Raw genomic sequence first — 16142 nt, 5'->3', positions numbered from 1 at the left:
TCTCCATCCCAACTCCAAAAATCTCCATCCCGTCCCCAAACATCTCCATCCCACCTCCAAACACCTCCAAACATCTCCAAACATCTCCATCCACTCATCCATCCCATCCCCAAACATCTCCAGACATCTCCAAACACCTCCATCCGTCCATCCTCTCGTCCATCCCATCACCAAACACCTTGAGACACCTTCAAACATCTCCAAACATCTCCATCCCATCTCCAAACATCTCCAAACATCTCCAAACTTCTCCAAACATCTCCAAACTTCTCCAAACATCTCCAAAGTTCTCCATCCCAACTCCAAAAATCGCCATCCCTTTTCCAAACATCTCCAGACGCCTCCAAATATCTCCAAACATCTCCATCCATCCATCCGGTCGTCCATCCCATCACCAAACACCTTGAGACACCTCCAAACATCTCCAAACATCTCCAAACATCTCCATCCACTCGTCCATCCCATCCCCAAACACCTCCAGACACCTCCAGACATCTCCAAACACCTCCAAACATCTCCAAACTTCTCCAAACATCTCCAAACATCTCCAAAGTTCTCCAAAGTTCTCCATCCCAACTCCAAAAATCTCCAGAACATCTCCAAACATCTCCGTCCCACCTCCAAACATCTCCAAACATCTCCAGACACCTCCAAACATCTTCAAACATCTCCATCCGTCCATCCGGTCGTCCATCCCATCACCAAACATCTTGAGACACCTCCAAACATCTCCAAACATCTCCATCCACTCGTCCATCCCATCCCCAAACATCTCCAGACACCTCCAAACATCTCCAAACATCTCCATCCATCCATCCGGTCGTCCATCCCAACTCCAAACACCTTGAGACACCTTCAAACATCTCCAAACATCTCCATCCACTCGTCCATCCCATCCTCAAACATCTCCAGACACCTCCAAACATCTCAAAACACCTCCAAATATCTCCAGACACCTCCAAACCTCTCCAAACATCTCCAAAGTTCTCCATCCCAACTCCAAAAATCGCCATCCCACCTCCAAACATCTCCGTCCCACCTCCAAACATCTCCAGACACCTCCAAACATCTCCAAACATCTCCATCCGTCCATCCGGTCGTCCATCCCATCACCAAACACCTTGAGACACCTCCAAACGTCTCCAAACATCTCCAAACATCTCCATCCACTCGTCCATCCCATCCCCAAACACCTCCAGACACCTCCAGACACCTCCAAACATCTCCAGACATCTCCAAACACCTCCAAACATCTCCATCCACTCGTCCATCCCATCCCCAAACACCTCCAGACACCTCCAGACATCTCCAGACACCTCCAAACACCTCCAAACATCTCCAAACATCTCCAAACATCTCCGTCCCACCTCCAGACACCTCCAAACATCTCCAAACATCTCCATCCACTCGTCCATCCCATCCCCAAACACCTCCAGACACCTCCAAACATCTCCAGACACCTCCAAACACCTCCAAACATCTCCATCCACTCGTCCATCCCATCCCCAAACACCTCCAGACACCTCCAGACATCTCCAGACACCTCCAAACACCTCCAAACATCTCCAAACATCTCCGTCCCACCTCCAGACGCCTCCAAACATCTCCAAACATCTCCATCCACTCGTCCATCCCATCCCCAAACACCTCCAGACACCTCCAAACATCTCCAGACACCTCCAAACACCTCCAAACATCTCCATCCACTCGTCCATCCCATCCCCAAACACCTCCAGACACCTCCAGACATCTCCAGACACCTCCAAACACCTCCAAACATCTCCAAACATCTCCATCCACTCGTCCATCCCATCCCCAAACACCTCCAGACACCTCCAAACATCTCCAGACACCTCCAAACACCTCCAAACATCTCCATCCACTCGTCCATCCCATCCCCAAACATCTCCAGACACCTCCAAACACCTCCAGACATCTCCAAACATCTCCATCCGTCCATCCGGTCGTCCATCCCATCACCAAACATCTCCAGACACCTCCAAACATCTCCAAACACCTCCAAACATCTCCAAAGTTCTCCAAACTTCTCCATCCCACCTCCAAACATCTCCAGAACATCCCAGGTCCCTCAAACATCTCCAGAACATCTCCATCCTTCCGTCCATCCACCCCCACCCGCCTCCGGACATCTCACCCACCCACCCACCCATTCCCCGATGCCCTCAAACATCTCCAGAACATCTCCAGAACGTCCCAGGTCCCTCAAACGTCCCCGGAACATCTCCAGAACGTCACCCGTCCACCACCCATCCATCGCCCGTCACCCACAGGTCCACCGACGATCACCGGCGGGCGAGGAGAAGACACGGGCCAGGCCCTCACCAAAGACCCCTCTGGAGGAACCACCACCGCCTCCACCTCCGTCCTCCTCCAGGTGGTCCTCGACCATCTGCTGGGGCTCCATGGACCTCCCCGGCCACCCACATCTCCTCCCAGTCCCCCCCCAGTCCCTCCCAGTCCCCTCCCAGTCCCTCCCAGTCCCTCCCAGTCCCCCCCCAGTCCCTCCCAGTCCTTCCCAGTCCCCCCCAGACCACACCTCGGTGCCACCCCAGCCCCTTTATTGCTGCCGCAGAGGCCCAAGCACGGCGACGCCCCCCCCCCCCCCAGATGTCCCCACGGTGGCCCCAGATGTCCTCGTGGTGGCCCCACGGTGTCTTCAGGTATCCCCACGGTGGCTTCATCTGTCCCCAGATGTCCCCACGGTGGCTCCTGGTGGCCCCACGGTGCCTCCTGGTGGCCCCAGACGTCCCCACGGTGTCTCCAGGGGTCCCCAAGGCATCTCCCGGTGTCCCCAGGAGCCACACCTGAGGTTCTACCATGGTTTGGTGGCCACCAAGCCATGACGCCGTGATCCTTCCTTAGGTTCTAAGCTGGACGCCATGATGGTGGACAACCCCGTTGAGGTCCTGGGACCCATCCCAACCTCCCAAGTCCATAATCCACCTCGAGATGGTTCCAGGGACGACATTTGAGGTTCTACCACAGTTTGGTGGCCACCATGCCACAACACCATGATGTTCCTTAGGTCCTAAGCTGGACGCCATGATGGTTGAGCACCCTACTGAGGTCCCGGCACCCATCCCGACCTCCCAAGTCCATAGTCCACCTCTAACTACCTACTGGAGCCACATTTGAGGTTCTACCATGGTTTGGTGGCCACCATACCACGACACCAAGAGCGTTCCTTGGGTTCTTAGATGAATGCCATGATGGTGGAGCACCCATTTGAGGTCCCGGCACCCATACCGACCTCCCAAGTCCATAATCCACCTCGAGATGGTTCCAGGGACGACATTTGAGGTTCTACCATGGTTTGGTGGCCACCATACCTCAACACCAAGAGCGTTCCTTGGGTTCCTAGCTGGACGCCATGATGGTGGAGCACCCATTTGAGGTGCTGGGACCCTTCCTGACCTCCCAAGTCCGTATTTGACCTCCACGTGTCTCCAGGGTCAACACTCGAGGTTCTACCACGGTTTGGTGGCCACCACACCACAACACCAAGAGCGTTCCTTAGGTTCTAAGCTGGACGCCATGATGGTAGAGCACCCCGTTGAGGTCCTGGCACCCATCCCGACCTCCCAAGTCCATCATCCACCTCGAGATGGTTCCAGGGACGACATTTGAGGTTCTACCATGGTTTGGTGGCCACCATACCACAACACCATGATGTTCCTCGGGTTCCTAGCTGGACGCCATGATGGTTGAGCACCCCGTTGAGGTGCTGGGACCCACCCTGACCTCCCAAGCCCATCGCCAACCTCTAGGGACAACACTCGAGGTTCTACCACGGTTTGGTGGCCACCATACCACAACACCATGATGTTCCTTGGGTCCTAAGATGGAAACCATGATGGTGGACCACCCCGTTGAGGTGCTGGGACCCACCCTGACCTCCCAAGTCCGTATTTGACCTCCACGTGTCTCCAGGGTCAACACTCGAGGTTCTACCACGGTTTGGTGGCCACCACACCACAACTCCAAGAGCGTTCCTTAGGATCTAAGCTGGACGCCATGATGGTAGAGCACCCCGTTGAGGTCCTGGCACCCATCCCGACCTCCCAAGTCCATAATCCACCTCGAGATGGTTCCAGGGACAACATTTGAGGTTCTACCATGGTTTGGTGGCCACCATACCACAACACCAAGAGTGTTCCTTGGGTTCTAAGCTGGACGCCATGATGGTGGAGCACCCTGTTGAGGTCCCGGCACCCATCCCAACCTCCCAAGTCCATCATCCACCTCGAGATGGTTCCAGGGACGGCATTTGAGGTTCTACCATGGTTTGGTGGCCACCATACCACGACACCAAGAGCGTTCCTTAGGTTCCTAGCTGGACGCCATGATGGTTGAATACCCTGTTGAGGTGCTGGGACCCACCCTGACCTCCCACGTCCGTATTTAACCTCCACGTGTCTCCGGGGTCAACATTTGAGGTTCTACCATGGTTTGGTGGCCACCATACCACAACACCATGCTGTTCCTCGGGTTCCTAGCTGGACGCCATGATGGTGGAGCACCCCGTTGAGGTGCTGGGACCCACCCTGACCTCCCAAGCCCATTGCCAACCTCTAGGGACAACACTCGAGGTTCCACCACGGTTTGGTGGCCACCACACCGCGACACCGCGATGTTCCTCGGGTTCCTCAGACGACCGCCGCGACGTCGGACCACCCGCTGCCCACCTCCTAGGGGACCCCGCAAGCCGGCTCCTCCCCTTCCTCGGGGTGCCCCTTGAGGTGCCGGGTGAACTGGGGCTTGTAGCGGAAGCGCTTGCCGCAGCGGGCGCAGCCGTAGGGCTTCTCGCCGGTGTGGATGCGCCGGTGCTTGACCAGGTTGGAGGAGACGCAGAAGCTCTTGCCGCAGGCGCCGCAGCGGAAGGGGCGCTCGCCGGTGTGGGTGCGCTGGTGCTCGATGAGGGTGGAGCTCTGGCCGAAGGCCTTGCCGCACTCGCCGCAGCGGTAGGGCCGCTCGCCGGTGTGGGTGCGCTGGTGGGAGGCCAGGTGGGTCTTCTTCTTGAAGCGCTTGGGGCACTGCGGGCAGGAGAAGGGCTTCTCGCCCGTGTGGGTCCTCTCGTGCTTGACCAGGTTGGAGCTGAGGCTGAAGGCCTTGCCGCAGCGGCCGCAGCCGTAGGGCTTCTCGCCGGTGTGGGTGCGGAGGTGCTTGACCAGGTTGGAGGTCCTGCCGAAGGTCCTCCCGCACTCCGGGCAGGAGAAAGGGGTCTCGCCGGTGTGGGTGCGCCGGTGTTCGGTCAAGGTGGAGCTGCGGCTGAAGGTCCGGGAGCAGGTGGGACAGGCGTAGGGCTTCTCGCCGGTGTGGGTGCGGAGGTGCTCGGCCAAGGTGGAGCTCCTGCCGAAGCTCTTGGGGCACCGGGGGCAGGAGAAGGGCCTCTCGCCCGTGTGGGTGCGCTGGTGCTCCAGGAGGTTGGAGCTCTGGCCGAAGGTCCTCCCGCACTCGGTGCAGCGGTAGGGTTTGGAGCGGCGCTCGCCGGCTTCCAGGAGGCCCAGGAGGTTGATGAAGCCGCTGGGGTGGTCTCCGGGGGGCGTCGGCGGTGCTGTGGGGGGGGGGAACGGGGAGGAGAAGGGTCGGGGGGGCGGGTTGGGGCTGAGGAACCCGCGGGTTCTCCGTGGAGAACGTCTGGTGGGTCATCAAGCAACCATGTGGAGATGTTCTCCATGGAGGAACATCTCATAGGAGGTCATAATATGGCCATGTAGAGATGTTCCTCGATGGAGACCATCTGGTGGGTCATCAAACAACCATGTAGAGGTGTTCTCCATGGAGGAACATCTCATGGTAGGTCAACATATGGCCATGTAGAGATGTTCCTCCATGGAGAAAGTCTTGGTGGGTCATCAAGCAACCATGTAGAGATGTTCTCCATGGAGAACGTCTCGTGGTGGGTCATCGTGTGACCATGTAGAGGTGTTCTCCATGGAGAAACATCTCATAGGAGGTCAACATATGGCCATGTAGAGATGTTCCTCCATGGAGAACGTCTTGGTGGGTCATCAACCAACCATGTGGAGATGTTCTCCATGGAGGAACATCTCATAGGAGGTCAACATATGGCCATGTAGAGATGTTCCTCCATGGAGAACGTCTTGGTGGGTCATCAAATAGCCATGTGGAGATGTTCTCCATGGAGGAACATCTCATAGTAGGTCGAGGTATGGCCATGTAGAGATGTTCCTCCATGGAGAACGTCTGGTGGGTCATCGTGTCACCATGTAGAGGTGTTCTCCATGGAGAACATCTCATAGGAGGTCAAGGTATGGCCACGTAGAGAGGTTCCTCCACGGAGAACGTCCGGTGGGTCATCAACCAACCACGTGGAGATGTTCTCCATGGAGAACATCTCGTGGTAGGTCAACGTAAGACCATGTAGAGGCGTTCCTCCATGGAGAACATCTCATAGTAGGTCTATATATGGCCATGTGGAGATGTTCTCCATGGCGGAACGCCTCTACATGGTCACACGATGACCCACCAGACGTTCTCCACGGAGGAACATCCCTACATGGCCACACGCTGACCGACCACGAGATGTTCCTCCATGGTGGAACATCTCGACGTGGTCGTTTGATGACCCACCAGATGTTCTCCATGGAGGAACGTCTCCTGGTGGGTCACCCATGACCACATCATGAAGTTCCTACATGGAGAACATCTCCTGGTGGGTCACCCACGTCAACCTTGAGATGTTCCTCCACGGAGAACATCTCCTGGTGGTCACCCATGACCACGTCACGACGTTCCTCCATGGAGAACATCTCCTGGTGGCCACCCACGACCACGAAGGGCCACTCCCAGCAGAAGACCACCCCTTTTTGTGTTTTTTTTTCCCCAAATTCCCGCCTTTTTGCCCCAAAAACCCCCCGTCCCCGAGGAGCTCCCCGCGCCCCGCGTCCTCACCTGCGTCGCGGGGCTCGCTGGGGACGGCCCCGTCCCGCCGGGGACCCCCGGCCTCCATGGCGGCGCCTGCCGAAACGGGGCAAAAAAGGGCAAAAATGAGAAAGAAAAAAAAAAAAAAAGCCCTTTTTTTGCTTTTTTATTTTACCCCAAATCGGTCCGTTTTTGCCCCAAAATCCCCCTCGTCTGGGGCGCGTTACGGGCGCCAAACCTCCTGCTCTCGCCCCGAAAAAGCCTCCTTTGGTTTTTGCCTTTTTTCACCCCAAAATGTAACCCCACAAATTCATTAATTTTGCACCCCTACACCTGAGAGCAATCGTCCCGTTTTCCCCCTTTTTCACCCCAAAAGACAATCCCAAAAATTAGTTAATTTTGCACCCTTACACCCAAGAGCAATTGGCCCAATTTCCTCTCTTTTCACCCCAAAAGACAATCCACCAAATTAGTTAATTTTGCACTCCTACAACTGAGAGCATTTAGCCCAATTTCCTCCCTTTTCACCCCAAAACACAATCCCCAAAATTAATTAATTTTGCACCCCTACACCTGAAAGCAATCGTCTCATTTTCCCCCTTTTTCACCCCAAAAGACAATCCCCACAATTAATTAATTTTGCACCCTTATACCTGAGAGCAATTGGCTCAATTTCTTCCCTTTTCATCCCAAAACACAATCCCCAAAATTAATTAATTTTGCACCCCTACACCTGAAAACAATTGGCCCAATTTCCTCCGTTTTCACCCCAAAACACGATCCCAAAAATTAATTTTGCACCCCTACACCTGAGAGCAATTGGCCCAGTTTCTTCCCTTTTCACCCCAAAATACAATCCCCAGAATGAATTAATTCTGCACCCCGATTCCTGAGAGCCATCACCCCATTTTTGCCCTTTTTCACCCCAAAAAACAATCCCAAAAATCAGTTATTTTTGCACCCCTACATCCGAGAGCCATTGGCCCAATTTCTTCCCTTTTCACCCCAAAAGGCAATCCCCACAATTAATTAATTCTGCACCCCGCTTCCTGAGAGCCATCACCCCATTTTTACCCTTTTTCACCCCAAAAAACAATCCCCAAAATTAGTTAATTTTGCACCCTTACACCTGAGAGCAATTGGCCCAATTTCTTCCCTTTTCACCCCAAAACACAATCCCAAAAATTAGTTAATTTTGCACCCCTACACCTGACAGCAATTGGCTCAATTTCCCCCTTTTTCACCCCAAAACACAATCCCCAAAATTAATTAATTTTGCACCCCTACACCTGAGAGCAATTGGCCCAGTTTCCTCCCTTTTCACCCCAAAATGCGATCCCCACAATTAATTAATTCCGCACCCCGATTCCTGAGAGCCTTCACCCCATTTTTGCCCTTTTTCACCCCAAAAGACAATCCCCAAAATTAGTTAATTTTGCACCCTTACACCTGAAACCAATCGTCCCGTTTTCCCCCTTTTTCACCCCAAAATGCAATCCCCAAAATTAATTCCACACCCCCATTCCTGAGAGCCATCACCCCATTTTTGCCCTTTTTCACCCCAAAAAACAATCCCAAAAATTAGTTAATTTTGCACCCCTACACCTGAAAGCAATTGGCCCAATTTCCTCCCTTTTCACCCCAAAACACAATCCCCAAAATTAATTAATTTTGAACCCCTACACCTGAAAGCAATCGTCCCATTTTCCCCCTTTTTCACCCCAAAATGCGATCCCCACAATTAATTCCGCACCCCCATTCCTGACAGCCATCACCCCATTTCCTCCCTTTTTCACCCCAAAAAACAATCCCCAAAATTAGTTAATTTTGCACTCCTACAACTGAGAGCATTTAGCCCAATTTCCTCCCTTTTCACCCCAAAACATAACCCCCAAATTAGTTAATTTTGCACCCCCACGCTTAGGAGCAATTGACCTGTTTTCACCCTATTTCACCCCAAAACCTAATCCTCCAGATTTGTTAATTTTGCACTCCCCCCACCCCGGGACTAATTATCCCATTTCTCCCATTTTTCCCCCCAAAACACAATCCTCACAATTAATTAATTCGGCCCCCCTGACACCCACAATAAGTTACCCCATTTCCCTTGTTTTTTACCCCAAAATAGCCCCCCCTTATTTTTAAACCCTAATCCCCCATGTCCTGAAGCAATCAGCCCATTTTCACCCTTTTTTACCCCAAAATGCAATCCACGCGATGAATCAATCCCGCACCTTAATTCCTGAAGGCAATCGGCCCGATTTCCCCCCTTTTCACCCCGAAATTCGACCCCCCAAACTAGTTAATTTTGCCCCCCTGCCCCATGCAGCAATCATCCCGATTTCCCTTCTTTTCACCCCAAAACAGAACCCCGACAATGAGTTAATTTTGCTCCCCCCCCTACCCCGGAGCGGTCGGCCCAATTTCCTCCTTTTTCAACCCAAAAGTCCCTCCCACCAGCGGTTAACCCCTCTCCTGCCGGCCCAGCAGCAATCGTCCCATTTTCCCCCCTTTTCACCCCAAAACACAATCCCCACAATTAGTTAATTTTACAGGCCCCCACCCCCCCACCCCATAACAACGGGCCCAAATTCCTCCTTTTTCACCCCAAAAAGCAATCCGCACCGTTAACTAACCCCCCATCCTGCATGCCCGGCAGATTTTTTTCCCATTTTCCCCCTTATTCACACAAAAATACAATCCCCCAAACTACCTAATTTTGCACCCCCACCCCGTTGTAGCAGTCACCCCGATTTCTCCTCTTTTCACCCCAAAACACAGTCCTGACAATTTGTAAATTTTGCACCCCTCTACCTGAGAGCGACCGGCCCACTTTCCTGCTTTTTCACCCCAAAACGCCCTCCCACAAACAGTTAATTCCTCTCCCTGCCTGCTCAGCAGCAATCGGCCCATTTTCCTCCTTTTTCACCCTAAAACGCAATGCCCACATTTAGTTCATTCCGCGCCTCCCCACCTGAAAACCAACAGCCCGATTTCCCCTTTTTTCACCCCAAAATGCCCTCCCGTAAGCATTCAGCCCCCCCCCCTCCCACCCTCCCCGCAGCCATCGGCCCATTTTCCCCGTTTCTCACCCCAAAACGCAATCCACGCGCCGCTTAACTCCCCCGGCCGCTCGCCGCCAGCGATCGGCCCGTTTTTGCCCTTTTTCACCCCAAATCCGACGGGGACGGATTCACGAGAGCCGCAGCAGCTCCCTGGCACCGGTGGGCCCCAATCCGGGCGTTTTTTCACCCAAAACGGGGTCGTTTTTTTTGCCGGCCCTGACAATGGTGGCGGGCGAGCGGCGTTTCCTGCCGCAAAGGCTCCCGGGGACACGGGAAGGCCACCGGGCTCCCAGTCCCTCCCAGTGCCTCCCAGTGCCTCCAGTACCCCCCAGCATTCCCCCCACACCTCCTCCCAGTGCTCCCAGTATCCCTCCAATACCTCCCAGTGCCCCCCAAATCCCTCCCAGTACCCCCCAGTGTTCCCCCAAAATGCCCCCCCCAGTGTTCCCAGTCCCTCCCAGTGCCTCCCAGTAACACCCAGTGTCCCCCCAAACCTCCCCCCAGTGCTCCCAGTATCCCTCCAATACCTCCCAGTGCCCCACAGATCCCTCCCAGTACCCCCTGGTGTTCCCCCAAAACGCCCTCCCAGTGCTCCCAGTACCTCCCAGTTCCTCCCAGTGCTTCCAGTACCCTCCAGTATCTCTCCCAAACCTCCTCCAGTGCCCCTCTAATCCCCCCCAGTTGCTCCCAGTACCCCTCTAATCCCCCCCAGTTGCTCCCAGTACCCCTGAAATCCCTCCCAAACCTCCTCCCAGTGCTCCCAGTACCCCCAAAATCCCTCCCAGTGCTCCCAGTAACCCCCCAAGCCACCCCCGGTGCACCTCCAACACCTCCCAGTGCTCCCAGTACCCCTCAAATCCCTCCCAGTGCTCCCACTATCCCTCCAATACCTCCCAGTACCCCCCCAAATCCCTCCCACTATCCCCCAGTGTTCCCCAAACCCCCTCCCAGTGCTCCCAGTTCCCCCCCCAGTAACCCCCAAGCTACCCCCAGTCCTCCCATCACCCCCCGAACCTCCCTCCCAGTGCTCCCAGTGCCCCTCCAACACCTCCCAGTGCTCCCAGCACCCCCAAAAATCCCTCCCAGTGCTCCCAGTATGGCCCAGAGCAGCAGCGTTCACCAGGATTTATTGGGGTGGTGGGGACGGGGGACAGGGGGACACGGGGACAAGGGGGACAGGGGGGTCTTGGGGGACATGGGGACACCGGGATATGGGGTCTTGGGGACATGGGGATGGGACGGGGACACGGGGTTCTCCAAGACAAAGCCATGGCTTTGGGCCACCTTGAAGGTCTTGAGATGGTTCTCCAAGACGAAACCATGGCTTTGGGCCACCATAACGGAGATGAAACCATGGCCTTGGGCCACCTTGATGGACCTTGAAGCTCTTGAGATGGTTCTACGAGACGAAACCAGGACTTTGGGCCACCGTGATGGACCTGGAAGTTCTTGAGATGTTTCTCCAAGATGAAGCCATGGCTTTGGGCCACCTTGATGGACCTTGAGATCGTTCTCCAAGACGAAACCATGACTTTGGGCCTCCTTGAAGATTGTGAGATGGTTCTTCAAGGCGAAACCACGGCTTTGGGCCACCTTGAAGGTCTTGAGATGGTTCTCCAAGAGGAAACCATGGCTTTGGGCCACCATAATGTAGACGAAACCATGTCCTTGGGCCACCTTGATGGACCTCGAAGTTCTTGAGATGGTTCTCCAAGACAAAACCACGGCTTTGGGCCACCGTGATGGACCTGGAAGTTCTTGAGATGTTTCTCCAAGAGGAAATCATGGCTTTGGGCCACCTTGAAGGTCTTGAGATGGTTCTCCAAGACGAAACCACGGCTTTGGGCCACCTTGAAGGTCTTGAGATGGTTCTCCAAGAGGAAACCATGGCTTTGGGCCACCATAATGTAGACGAAACCATGTCCTTGGGCCACCTTGATGGACCTCGAAGTTCTTGAGATGGTTCTCCAAGACAAAACCACGGCTTTGGGCCACCGTGATGGACCTGGAAGTTCTTGAGATGTTTCTCCAAGAGGAAATCATGGCTTTGGGCCACCTTGAAGGTCTTGAGATGGTTCTCCAAGATGAAACCATGACTTTGGGCCACCGTGATGGACCTGGAAGTTCTTGAGATGGTTCTACAAGATGAAACCACGGCTTTGGGCCACCTTGAAGGTCTTGAGATGGTTCTCCAAGACGAAACCATGGCTTTGGGCCACCATAACGTAGACAAAACCATGACTTTGGGCTACCATGGTGGACCTTGAAGTTCTTGAGATGGTTCTCCAAGACGAAACCGTGGCTCTGGGCCACCTTGAAGATCATTAGATGGTTCTTCAAGGCGAAACCATGGCTTTGGGCCACCATAATGGACCTGGAAGGTCTTGAGATGATTCTTCAAGACTAAACCATGACTTTGGGCCACCATAACGTAGACAAAACCATGGCTTTGGGCCACCCTGATGAACCTCAAAGTTCTTGAGATGGTTCTCCGAGACGAAACCACGGCTTTGGGCCACCTTGAAGTTCTTGAGATGGTTCTTCAAGGCGAAACCATGGCTTTGGGCCATCATAACGGACCCGGAACTTCTTGAGATGTTTCCCCAGGCCGAAACCACGGCCTCGGCCACGCCGAGGGCCCCGTCCCGCGCCGGTTCGGGCGCCGTCCTCACGCCAGGTGGGTGCGCTGGTGCTTGCTGAAGGCCGAGCTCCACCCGAAGGTCTTCCCGCACTGGCCGCAGAGGTAGGGCCGCTCGCCGGTGTGGGTGTGCCGGTGCTCCAGGAGGTTGGCGCTCTGCCGGAAGCTCTTGCCGCAGTCGCCGCAGCGGTAGGGCCGCTCGCCGGTGTGGGTGCGCCGGTGCTTGGCCAGGTGGGAGTTTTGGCAGAAGCTCTTGCCGCAGAGCCCGCAGGTGTAGGGCCGCTCACCGGTGTGGGTGCGCTGGTGCTGGATGAGGTTGGAGCTCTGCCGGAAGCTCTTGCCGCACTCGGTGCAGCGGTAGGGCCGCTCGCCGGTGTGGGTCAGCCGGTGCTTGGCCAGGTAGGACCCGAGGGCGAAGCCCTTGCCGCAGAGCGGGCAGAAGTGGCGCCGGGCGGCGCCGTGGGTCCGCCGGTGCTCGGCCAGGTTGGAGCTCTGGCTGAAGATCTTGCCGCACTCGGGGCACTTGTAGGGCTTCTCGCCGGTGTGGGTCACCTGGTGGCGGAGGAGCTTGGAGCTCTGCCCGAAGGCTTTGCCACACTCGGGGCACTTGTAGGGTTTGGCGGGCGGGCGGCAGGCGCGGAGGTGCCGGGCCAGCCGGCAGCTCCAGAAGAAGGAGGCGCCGCAGTGGGGACAACCCAAGGGTTGCTCGGGCTGGTGGTGCCGCAAGCCGGCCGGTTGGGCGTAGGACTTGCCGCAGGCCTCGCAGCGGTAGGGTTTGGCCGCCGCGCCGTGCCGCCGGCGCCGGTGCCGGGCCAGTTGGGCGCTGCCCTCGAAGCGCTCGGGGCAGAGGGGGCAGGAGAAGGAGCCGGCGTGGGTCTGCCGGTGGAGGAGCAGGGTGGCGGCGTGGCGGAAGGCTTGGCCGCACTCTTCGCAGCGGTGCGGCCTCTCGGCGGCGGCGCCGGGAGGGTCGGCGTCACCAGGTTCGGTGTCACCACGGGGTTCGGTGTCACCACGGGGTTTGGTGTCACCGCAGGGTTTGGCGTCACCGCAGGGTTTGGCGTCACCCCAGGGTCTGGTGTCAACTTGAGTTTTGGTGTCACCATGAGTTTTGGCATCACCAGGAGGCTTGGCACCGCCACGAAGGGCGCCGTCACCGTGACAGCCACCGCCGCCATGACGGTCACCATCGCCATGGCCTTCGCCACCACTGTGAGGTTCATCATCACCACGAGGTTCACCATGAGGTTCACCGTGACCATGAGGTTCACCACGAGGTTCACCATCACCATGAGGTTCGCCGTGACCATGAGGTTCACCACGAGGTTCACCACCACCACGAGGTTCTCCGTCGCCATGACACTGACCATGAGGCTCCCCATCACCACGAGGTTCCCCATGACCATGAGGTCCACCATGATGTTCCCCATGACCATGAGGTTCACCATCACCATGAGGTTCACCATGACCATGAGGTCCACCATGACCACGAGGTTCCCCATGACCATGAGGTCCACCATGACGTTCCCCATGACCATGAGGTTCACCATCACCACGAGGTTCCCCATGACCATGAGGTCCACCACGACGTTCCCCATGACCGTGAGGTTCACCATGACCGTGAGGTTCACCACGAGGTTCACCACCACCATGAGGTTCACCATGAGGTTCACCACCACCACGAGGTTCACCACCACCACGAGGTTCCCCACCACCGCACCGCTCCCCGCCGCCCCGAGGCTCCCCACCGCCCCCACCCCCCTCACCCCCGCCGTGATCCTTCTCCCGGTGCGCCGCCAACGCCGAGGCCCGGCAGAACTGCCGCCCGCAATCCCGGCACCGCTGCCCGCCGCGGGCCCGCCGGTGCTTGGCCAAGTCGGAGCTGACGGCGAAGCGGCGCCCGCACTCGCCGCACCCGTAGGGCCGCTCGCCGGTGTGGGTCCGCTGGTGGGTGGCCAAGGTGGACTTGCGCCCGAAGGCCCTCCCGCACTCGGGGCAGCCGTAGGGCCGCTCGCCGGTGTGGGTGCGCCGGTGGTGGACCAGGGTGGAGCTCTGGCTGAAGCGGGCGCCGCACTGCCCGCATCGGTAGGGTTTCTCGCCGGTGTGGGTGCGTTGGTGCTCCAGGAGGGTGGAGCCGCGGCTGAAGGCCTTGCCGCACTCGCCGCAGGCGTGGGGCTTGGCGCCGGCGTGGCCTTTGCGGTGCTCCAGGAGGGAGGAGCTCCAGCCGAAGGCCTTGCCGCACTCGCCGCAGCGGTAGGGCCGCTCGCCCGTGTGCACCCGCCGGTGCTTCAGGAGGTTGGAGCTCTGGGCGAAGGCCTTGCCGCACTCGCCGCAGCGGTAGGGGCGGGGGGGGGAGGTCTTCACCGCTGCCTTCGGCCTCCTCCTCGCCCTCGTCTTCCTCCTCCTCCTCCCCGTCCTCTTCGGCAAGGGGAGGGGGCGGCCTCGGCTGTGGGGCGCCGAGCGGCGGTGGGGAGCTGTGGAGTGGAGGAGGAGGGGGTTGGGTGGGGGGACACCCAGTGGGGGGAGGGGGCGCTTTTGGGGGGGGAGGGAGGTTGTGGGGTGGGGGGAGGACAACTTGGGGACATCATCTCGGGGACGTCGGACTTGGGGACGTCATGTCGGGGACGTCGGTCTTGGGGCGAGGGAGGTTATGGGGTGGGGGGGAGGTGACGCTGGGGGACGTCAAGTTGGGGGGGGCATCATGGGGACGTTGGTCTTGGGGTCATCGGTTTTGGGGTAAGGGAGGCCATGGGACATGGGGATGTCAACTTGGGGACATCATCTCGGGGACATCGGTCTTGGGGACATCGGTCTTGGGGTTAGGGAGGTTCTGGGGTGCGGGGGGAGGTGACGTTGGGGGACGTCAACTTGGGGACGTCATCGAGGGGACGTCGGTTTTGGGGTAAGGGAGGTCACGGGGTGGGGGGGACCTCAATTTGGGGACATCATTTTGGGGACGTCGGTCTTGGGGCGAGGGGCGTTATGGGGTGGGGGGAGGTGACGTTGGGGGACATCAACTTGGGGACATCGTCGAGGGGACGTCGGTTTTGGGGCAAGGGAGGCCGCGGGCCGCGGCGACGTCACCCTGGGGACACCAAGGCCGTGTCCCCCTGTCCCCATGTCCCCCCCCCCACCCGTTTTAGTGCCCCTCCCCCCCCCCAACGCCCCCCGTCCCCTCCCCCACCTGGTGGCCACGCCGTCATCGCCGCCGTCATCGCCGCCGTCCTTGGGGACCGGAGGGGACCCAACCTGGATGGGGGGGGGGACATGACGTCACGAGGGGGGGGATGACGTCACCGTCAGCCCCCCCCCCTCCCCCCTTCTCGGCGCCCCCCGGCTCACCTCCATTGTCCTCGTCCGCCGCCCCTCCCCCACCCCCGCCACCGGGGAGGTCAAAGGTCACGAGGGGGAGGGGCCCCGGGGGGTGGGGGAGGGGAGAGGTCAGAGGTCGCCCCGCCGCGTGACGTCACCGCCCGCCGCCTTTCGGGGCGCACCCCCCCTCCCCCCCCCCCCGCCCCTCGGCGGCCTTCCTCCTC

General features: G+C 57.7%; 3 protein-coding genes across 11 annotated transcripts; all 3 read right to left on the bottom strand.

The window, feature by feature from the left end:
• Positions 1–3052: 3052 nt before the first annotated feature.
• On the bottom strand, positions 3053–10363 carry LOC308186744 (uncharacterized protein). The gene is made up of 3 exons (XM_080608917.1): positions 9999–10363; positions 6937–7002; positions 3053–5575 (listed from the first exon to the last, which is right to left on the bottom strand). Exons 2-3 carry the CDS (start codon positions 6992–6994, stop codon positions 4710–4712), a joined length of 924 nt encoding a protein of 307 aa, XP_080465043.1. The 5' UTR covers positions 6995–7002; positions 9999–10363; the 3' UTR covers positions 3053–4709.
• Positions 10364–11081: 718 nt separating this feature from the next.
• Positions 11082–12210, bottom strand: LOC308186743 (uncharacterized protein; the record flags this gene model as incomplete). The annotated part of the gene is made up of 2 exons (XM_080608916.1): positions 11082–11688; positions 11801–12210. 2 exons carry the CDS (start codon positions 12208–12210, stop codon positions 11088–11090), a joined length of 1011 nt encoding a protein of 336 aa, XP_080465042.1. The 3' UTR covers positions 11082–11087.
• On the bottom strand, positions 11082–16136 carry LOC308186741 (uncharacterized protein). 9 transcript variants are annotated; one of them, XR_013944215.1, is made up of 4 exons: positions 15949–16136; positions 15791–15855; positions 11504–15080; positions 11082–11255 (listed from the first exon to the last, which is right to left on the bottom strand). XR_013944215.1 is itself a non-coding variant. In XM_080608914.1 (3 exons), the coding sequence occupies exons 2-3, from the start codon at positions 15819–15821 to the stop codon at positions 12640–12642; spliced, it is 2472 nt and encodes an 823-aa protein (XP_080465040.1). In that variant the 5' UTR covers positions 15822–15855; positions 15949–16136; the 3' UTR covers positions 11082–12639. The 9 variants fall into 9 exon arrangements, 1 of the variants encoding a protein (XP_080465040.1); XR_013944216.1 differs by having other exon boundaries at positions 11649–15080; XR_013944217.1 differs by having other exon boundaries at positions 11082–11658; positions 11720–15080.
• Positions 16137–16142: the final 6 nt, after the last annotated feature.

This window comes from Anser brachyrhynchus (assembly GCF_964034855.1).
Source record: "Anser brachyrhynchus genome assembly, contig: SCAFFOLD_363, whole genome shotgun sequence".
Taxonomy (NCBI): Eukaryota; Metazoa; Chordata; class Aves; order Anseriformes; family Anatidae; genus Anser; species Anser brachyrhynchus.
This window is presented reverse-complemented; position numbering and strand designations above follow the sequence as displayed.

Coding starts and splice junctions, on each gene's coding strand:
- LOC308186744 (XM_080608917.1), bottom strand. CDS start 6,994: ATGGAGGCCGGGGGTCCCCGGCGGGACGGGGCCGTCCCCAGCGAGCCC. Junction 5,576..6,936: donor CAGCGAGCCCCGCGACGCAG/GTGAGGACGCGG, acceptor CCCCCCCCACAG/CACCGCCGACGCCCCCCGGA.
- LOC308186741 (XM_080608914.1), bottom strand. CDS start 15,821: ATGACGGCGGCGATGACGGCGTGGCCACCAG. Junction 15,081..15,790: donor GATGACGGCGTGGCCACCAG/GTGGGGGAGGGG, acceptor TCCACTCCACAG/CTCCCCACCGCCGCTCGGCG.